The sequence below is a fragment of the Bactrocera latifrons genome, unplaced genomic scaffold (assembly GCF_001853355.1).
Source record: "Bactrocera latifrons isolate USDA-ARS-PBARC rearing strain unplaced genomic scaffold, ASM185335v1 scaffold_0, whole genome shotgun sequence".
NCBI lineage: Eukaryota > Metazoa > Arthropoda > Insecta > Diptera > Tephritidae > Bactrocera > Bactrocera latifrons.
This window is the reverse complement of record NW_017534406.1, coordinates 1,823-10,851: the sequence shown is the minus strand read 5'-3', so window position 1 is coordinate 10,851 and position 9,029 is coordinate 1,823. Positions and strand designations below refer to the sequence as shown.

Genomic DNA, 9,029 nt, shown 5'->3' with positions numbered 1-9,029 from the left:
AGACGAACTACCTTGAGGACTCAATTTGTGCGAAATTTTATTCGGGTACATTTAATGGTTCTTAATTTGTGTACTGAAAGTTAAAGTAAGAAAGATGAATGTGAGCAATGTCAGTCCCATCTCCCAATCCTATTAGAGCCACGCCCAATTTTTAAAACTTTTTAAATCGCAGGAGCCTTTTTTGGCATTTTATATGTTTTCGATTCATGGGATTTTGTGGGCGCGGCAGTGGTTCGAGTAGGCACATCTACGAAATCGTTCTTACTTTTTTGTAAAGAAATACAAAAATAATTAAAAACTATTACTCTTAGAAACAAAAATGTGGTGTGAATATATCAGAATATATAGTCAGCTCGCTGTTATGACATTGAGTTCTTGTCGGGGTCAAGCGGGGCAGGGGGGAGGCATTAGCGTTAACTGTGCGAAACCGGCGTTCTTGCTTGTTTCTATTCAGTATAAGTCGTGACTCCGACTTTATAGCGCGGTGATTCTTCCGTGTGTTTGTCAAGTTTATTTAAATCGATTGAATTATTAAAAATAAGTGTAATTTGGACAGTATTTATATTTAATATAACCAGAAAGTGATAATAAATATATAAACTTTTGCTATTTCGGCCTCAGCTCGTGCAAGATCCAGCCAGAAATATAAATTACGGCTATCGTTACAACGAGGGGGCCACGCATAGGTACCCCAATGACCTGCGCCGAACGAGCGAGACGGTTTCGGGAACGTCGCAAAGGTGTTGCCGCCGACCTCGCGAGTACCTCTACCACTGGAATAACTATACTTATGGACGTAACGAATGAACAAACGATCGATATATCTATTGGATCTGCCACAGAACTGAGAGATGTCAATATCAGTAGAAGTGAAGCAGTGCAAAATCATTGGCGTTCAGCGGATAAACTACTAAAAGAAGTGAAACATCGCAACATTTCTTTCCTTCAAACAAAATTACCCGATGAAAATGTGATGGAATTTCGCTTATGCAGTACACGTAGCAAATCGATAGATGCTAATAAAATCCCAACGCTGTCGCGCTCAAACGGTTTTCGTTATTCTCCAAAGCCGAGCGGACTGCCGCTGCTTGACCCGATCAGCATTCAATTGATTTCACCGCTGTTACCATTTATGCAAATTCGTCGATTACGCTACGAAGGTAACTATGGTATAGTCGGCCAGGTAATCAATGTACCTGTCGATGTAGGCAGTGCAGTGCATGGTACATCAATTAAGGAGGCGGATAGATAACTATTTTGCTTTTAACGTCAACATAAAAAAGAAACTTATTCATAAATAAAATTACTTGAGTGGTTTCGTACGTAGATCAGTTATCATGCTGTACAAGCACTATGACATAAAAGTCGATTGCAGTATTTTTGACAAAGATATGGGTGATTACATCGGGCTTGGGCGTCGGCTGAAGGTGTTAAACTATGTCTTTATCAATCACTCATGCCATATTCAGCAAGCTTAACAAAACTAATACCGAGCCCTCATCCAGACTGGGAGACTCCATTCGTTCTATGCGGCAATTTCATTTGCGATCCACAACAGAACAGCTATCTCGTTAAGTTCATTAGGAAGTAATTCGGCCTCAACTACGTACAAACATCACCGACAACATTATTCAATACCACTATAGACTATACATTCACCAGAAATATTAATGTTGACATTATGCCGTATGTTGCTTATTTCACATATCACAGACCTATCTTATACATCTTCTTATACATATATAAAAATGAATCGCAAATCGTTGCTAAGCGCATAACTCAACAACGCCTGCACCAATTTGGTCGATTCTTTTTTCTAAATGATCGTTGAGGTTCAAGGATGGATGGAAGAAAAATTCGAAAAATTGCCGGAAAACCCCTAAATACAGCCCTTTTCTTTTCCCATACAAATGAATGAATGTTTTTTGGTTAGTAACGCTAAGAGAACATCTGCATCATCCTTGATTAAATTTTTAGAAGTTGTTTTCTGTGAATCGGGGAAGGTTTGGAAATAAAAGAAACAGTATGCTTTTCGTGAGGAAAAGTCGGAAAATTGGATAATTCCAAAAAGTAATTTTGTTCCATACAAATTTTTTTAAATTTTTGTTTGTTTTGTTTTTCAATATTTTGATTTGTAAATTATTTGAATCTTTTAATTTCAGTCGCTTGCTTTTTATTCCGCCTATTCAAAAGAAAAATTTTTGAAAATTATTCCGTGAAAAATTTATGTATGTTTTACATAAAGTGATCAATTATAGATTGAAATTTGCTACGAAGCCACGAAGAGATAGCTCTAATATCGGTCGGCGTTCTTTTTGTCATCAACGTGTGGCTGCCCACGGCAAGGTAAGGTAAGAAGTACTCCCAGGATGCGATGACATACGTACCGAATTATGGATCGCGGTCAATCAGCAAGCGATCGTCACGATGTCACAGCACGACTTTACAAACAACAGTTACGATATTTGATGAATTTTATATTGAAGCAACGTATATGTGGTGCTGTTAGATGATAGATGTACTCTGTTGATGGTGTTTACACCAGATCAAATTGTGAAATGATGCAGAGAAATGCACGAAACACTATCCACGTGCTTTTCTTTCGGAAACACAAACTAGAAATGATGGATATCCACTATATATGCGTCGCTCACAATAGCAGAACATTTAGTATTCAATTTAGAGGCGTGTATATCGAAACTAACAACACATCGAAGTCGACATGGATCGTACCATATTCGCAACTGTTGTCTAATTCAAATTCAAAAGTTAGGTCAATGCTGCGTATTGCAGTTTGATGTAATCGATAAAATACGTTTGTAAATACGTCACCAAAGGAACATGGCGGTTATTGGTCTTGAACGATACGGTCGATACGTGAACTGCGTTTCAGTTAAGTCTATTTCAACCCAGAGAATACAGTACAGCCAGTGGAAACACCGCCAGCAACAACATATAATATTTATTTGAGTTTTTTCTCAAATTTCAGTGAACCGTTTGCGAGAACTTGCTCTATTCGAGAAATGCCTTGCTATTATACATAGAATGCATCGTTGAAGAAATATTTACACAGAAAGCAAGGCCAACCAGGAAATTGACATCCAGGTTTGATTCCAACTAATGCATTAGGACGAATTGACACAATCCACCCGAAAAACGACGATTGCTTCTACTTTCGGTTGCTATTGATTAATTTACGCGGTTCAACATACTGTGAATGGGACGGTGTATGCAACTTTGAGAAGTATGCCAGTAATTGCAACTGCTAGAACATGATATCACTGGAATCAAACGATGAATGATGCGATAGCTACTTCGAATACCACTGAAGTTCGCTCATTTTTCGCGATGATCAGCCTTCAAATCCGCGTAAATAATGGGATAGGACCAAAAATTACATTGCTTGGTATGCCACTGGATCATTTGCGTCTCAAATTTGGATCTGTCGATATGATGTTTCGCAATCTGATTGTGACGCACCTATCAAATTTAAGGCGAAGAATTCTTGATTCTACGGATTTGTTTTGAGTTCTAATGATTTGCCAATTGAGTTCAAACGTATTCCGTTTCCAGTGAAAGTTAAATTTGATCAACAGGATAGTCGCATAGTGTGTGGCATAAATTTGGAAATGCTATGTTTTTCACATGGCCAGAAATACGTGGGTGCTCACGAGTTGGAAAACCATCTTCTCCGTACATTTACACATCGGAAAAGAAATCAAAAAATGTTGTTTATCAAGCTGCGTTGCACTGAAAAAAAAAAATGTAGAAAAATCACAAATAAATAATTATCAACACAATATGAATTTTTGCCTTTTCATTTCAAAACACATAATTTCAAGCAGGACAACGGCTGCGGAGTCTGCTAGTGTTAAATAAAATTGTCGCCAAATATTTATCGTAATAATAAGTAATTTATTTTCTATTATGTACCTGTACTTTTTTATTAAAATACTTAAAGCAGCGTCAATCTCGTTTTTATTTCCATCTTTTACTTTAAAAGCGATTCGCTAACACGTTTCACGTTAAAACCAACGGCCGTGTGCCTCGGCATAACATCACACGATTTTTACTTGCTTTTCGACAAATGTAAAATGCATGTTTTAAGAATATACCTTGAGTTTTCGAAGAAGAAGATTAAATATTTTGCGGGTTACGCGTGATCTCCTACTCCATGGATGAAACCTAAAACAAATTTTTCCCTCAATCGAAAAGAAAGTGCTTAGATGATTCTCCCTCATCTTCTTCCAAGCAGCTTTTACAACTCGCATACAGTAAAATTTTCAATCTAAGCGCATAGATTCCGATTATGTAGTGTCCAATTGAACTTTTACAAATATAACGGTTGAAAGGTGAATTTGCTAGTATCTGACCAACGCTTGACGAGCTGGCTTGAGGTCCATCCATCCAGTAGTGCACTGCAAGAAGGCATTGTTTTCATTCTGCAAACAGAGAGACAGACGTACCTGAGCAAGCTCATATGCCATGCGCTTTACTGCAATTCTACTACAGCCATGCCAGATGATGGTTTCTTTTGACTTAATTGGCACTCTTGTGTTACTGAATATGGTTAGACTAGGCTATAGCTGCGTAAGCCATGTCTATGTCATCTTTATCGTCTACTTGAGTTTTGATTCAAATGCATTACTTGCAGCGGAACACCTATGCTTACGTATTAACGTGTCTATGGCTTCAATGGGCCACGTCCGGGATATTTGAGAGGGTTGATAGCACTTTTATAAAATTTTCGATTTCAAGAGTTTGAAATATACATTGGTTAACTCAACAGGAAATATTATGTGTGTTTCCGATTGAACTGAAATTCTTTTCCAATTTTTTTTTTCCGCCGAGCGAATGAACAATGAAATTATAAATACTTAAACGGAAAAAAGTATTGTAAGAATGTTATTTTATTTTTTTTCGTTCATAGACTCGTTTTGTAGCAACATATTGGTAGTCTCACCGCTTGGCGCACAAACAAGCTAACCTAGGCTAGCTTACTTCAGAACTGTTAGACAGAGTGGAAACAAGAATGACGTCCAATCACGTTCCGAAACAAAGTATTGAGAATGTCTCGAAATACGTCGCGTGATTTGATTAAATGCGAGCAAAACTATGAGTGCAAAATAATTTTCATTCGATTATTGCGCAACAAAAAACTCAATAAAATAGTGAAATATTAAAATTTGATTCCAGTTGTTCGAAACGAGTCGTCGCGAAAACGTGAACTATCAGTGGATAATAAGTAAATAAGTAATTAATAATAAAAGAAATAATAATGTGCATTGTGTCCTTGTGAAAAGATTAGTGTAACAGGATTTAATCCTGAAAAAAGGATAAAAGAATCCGCCAGTTGTGAAACAAATTTGACGTGTGTAAAAAGTGTAAGAAAATATGAATACTAATATTTGTTACATATAAAAAAAAAATTAAGTAAATTGTTTAAAATTGTTTTAAAGAAGTTTTGTGGAAATTTCAAATTTTACACAAAAAAAAAAAAAAAAAAAATTAAAATCGTATGATTTTTTCAGTGATTGAATTTTTTAGTAATCAAAAATATTCAAGGATTTCAAGTTGTGTGAGATAAAATTAAAAAAAAAATTAGAAAATAAATAATAAATAAGGTTTAGGTACAATTTTTAATTTGAAATATGTTGTGTGTTTGGTATTTAAAATACTGTTTTTGTTTTAAGTGTACTGTGTAATATTCATAAATATTTTATAAGTGGATATAATACAAATGAAATTAAAATATTTTTTGCAGTGTTTGGAGAAAAAGAATAATATTATTTGTTAAATGGAAAAGTATGCGAGCAAAATTCTCAGTGTTTCAAAAAAAGGATTTTTGAAAGGAACAAAAAAAAAAAAGTTTAACTATAATAAAATAAAATTTTTGGTGGTTTTTAAAAAAATGGTGTTGAAAAATGTGTTAGTTTGAAATAAATACAACCAAGTTTCTTGAAAGTGTGGGGTAGTGTGTGCTTGCAGTGATTGGAGAAGAACATTTCATATTTTTAATTAACTGAATTTAGATGAGTAATAAATGAAGTTAATTAAAAAAAAAAAATTATAATAATAAAAAAATTAATATATCACATACATATATAATCAAAAATGTTACTTTAAATAAATAAAATATACTTTATTTTTTGAAGTGACACAAGTGCACATGAAAATTCTATGCATTTTCAGTGATGTAAAAAGGATTTTTAATAACAGTCAATACCGCCTGTACTCTTCATTTATATATAATATGTCACTGGAAGTACATGTATTATAAGGTGAAGCGAAATAAAAATGAATTTTTAATTTTAAAAAGGATATTTATACATATTGGATATTATAAACTTATATGCGTTTAACACAATTTATATCATAAATATAAACTTAATAACCATACACCCCAAAATTATTGCAAATATTTTAAGTACTAAATCGGATATTTAATGTTAAAATTTATTTCAATTATCTAAAAATTGTGTGTATTTTTTTAAGTGCGAATTCTAAGTGATTTTAAATTACTCCGTTCAATCCAACCAAAAAACAAAAAATAATTAAATGACTTATTGAAATACCCCTAAAAAGTGGTATAAATAACCTAAAACTAATAAAGCATTTACAAAATAATAATAATAATATAAAAATCTCCTTCGCAAATGAAGAAGTTTCCAAAAATAACTTTTGATTGGACAATATGTATATTGTGGCAAAATAGTATCCGGAAATTGTGAATAAAACTCAAAATTTTTAATTATTTATCAATATCAATTGACGTCTTCCCCACCAGATGTAATCTATTTATGCCAACGATTTTCCAGTTTTCGTAACATATTTCAGAAGCACTTTTTGAGAATAGAATATTCAAAGAGACCTGTTTACAATACTCTTTTCTAAAATACTTTTGAACCCACATGACACTTGCCACATTTTTGCACGTCCTTCTAACCCCACACATCTGACATTCTCCTCTCTCTATGATACAACCCCGTCGAAACAGCGAGTTTCCTGGGCCTACAGTTGGCTGGCCTCGATGACAACTTATCTAATACTTACTATGCAAATGGGTTTAGGTACCCGATACAACAACAACCACGGTACTCTTTAAAAGAAAAAATCAGCTTGTTCGGGTTGAGAGATGTCGAGCTCTATTACCATCTCTCTAATATTTGTATGACCATTTTCAAGCCGCATATCCTTCGCTTTTTTAATATTTTCATCAGTTGAAGAGGACGAAACTCGTCCTGAATGGGGTATATCTTTGTAGGCTTTGTACCACTCGCAGGCTTGTGTTTTTTATAAAACTGAATCACTGTAAGCTTTTTCCAAAATACGAAACGTTTAAGCACAAGAAATTTGGTTAGAAATTAAAAATTTGAGAAAAATTCTTTCTTCGATATTTTTATCCATTGCAAAAATCGTAACGCCCTACTGAGGAGTAGCGACTTCAGTAGCTGCTGAAACAAACGGGTTGTCAGATTGCGCTCATTGGCAAGTAATTAAGGACACGAAATATCATCTACCGGGGAATTTAATTATAATTTCCGGATGCTTTTTTGTCACAGTCTATGTTAGCTATATGCCAAAGTGGTTGGATTACATGCAGCTATTTTTGTAATTTTAGTAAGTGATGGTGTATTTGACACCTCCATGGAGTACATATGAATGTAGTATATAACCAAAAGCTAGTAAAAAAAAGAAAGGAAGGGCTAAGCTCGGGTGTAACAGAACATTTTATACACCTGTAAATTTCAACCGAGTAATTTTATATATACTATATATATACCACACTGACCGACATATTCGACAAAAGGTTTGTGAGAAAAACGAAAATAATACATATAGAATAAAGACACCTTTTGGGCAAAGTTTTATTAAAGATCTTCATTCGAACTTGATTTGGCAATTTAAAGTGGCACTGATGGAATTTTAAACTGTATTTTATGGAAAATAAAATTGGTGGTTGATCGAGTTTCTTCCTTTTAAAACAGTTATGTATGGGTGCCGTATTATTTTATATATTCTGAGCAACTTATTGTACAAAACATCTTTTATTTTCAGTAACACGAAAAACCTTCGGTTAAACAAGTGCCTGACAACAGGCCTATAATCTTAAAACATTAAAAATAAACCCTTAAGTGACAACACTTGGATGTACTATACAGATGTCAATAATAAAAACGAATATTTATAAAAACAAAAATGCTAAAACATATATTCACGCTTTGTCTTTTGATCGTTCTTGGAAACGATATGCCAATAAACAAAACAGTCGTTTTACATAGTGGCTTTGGGGCCTTAAAGTTTATTATACAGTTTCGCACTATTTGTAAAAACAAAATCAACACCACTACCGAGGCGACTACCACTGGCCAGATCACAACTTCAACTAATCCTTATCCTATATATAATACTCATCTATGGAGTACAATTACGGAAGAACCGTTCAATATTTATGATGAGCCAAAACCCGAAAGTGGCTCATTGATTTTAGATAATAATAACCCGGCTGGTCTTCTATGTAAGTATGAAAGAAAATTAAAAGTGATCTATTAAGAAAAAACAAATTGCAATAACACAAAACTTACTAATCGTTCCATAGATTCAACTACACCTAATCCAAGCACAGAAAGTGACAATCTAACATTCATAACTACAGCGGAGCCACCCGTAACGCTTATACCAACAACCACAAAAAATCAACAACCGTCATTAGCAACTGATAAGAGCTCAACAGCTGACGAAACCTCCAGCGCTTCAGATGGCCCAACAACCCTATCAACTAAAAGCAGCCGATCTTCCAGCACTTCAGATGCTACAACATCCCTATCAACTGAAGGAAGCACAATAGCTGACGGATCTTCTAGCACTTCGGATGTTACAACACCATCATCATCAACAGTAGAGACCACAACAGACGACGAAGCTTCCAGTACCTCTGATGCTACAACATCCGTATCAACTGAAGGAAGCACAACAGCTGACGGATCTTCTAGATCTTCAGATGTTACAACACCGTCATCATCAACAGA

At 34.5% G+C, this 9,029-nt stretch overlaps 1 protein-coding gene across 1 annotated transcript in view; it reads left to right on the top strand.

Annotated features, from left to right (window-relative positions):
* Nucleotides 1-694: 694 nt before the first annotated feature.
* LOC108964936 (papilin-like) overlaps nt 695-9,029 on the top strand; it is a gene marked incomplete at its 3' end in the record, with an annotated part of 10,107 nt that continues 1,772 nt past the window's right edge. Inside the window, exons 1-2 of the mRNA XM_018930937.1 lie at nt 695-1,223; nt 8,600-8,929. Of these exons, the coding sequence (XP_018786482.1) occupies nt 695-1,223; nt 8,600-8,929 (859 nt within the window). The remainder of the gene's footprint in view (nt 1,224-8,599; nt 8,930-9,029) is intronic.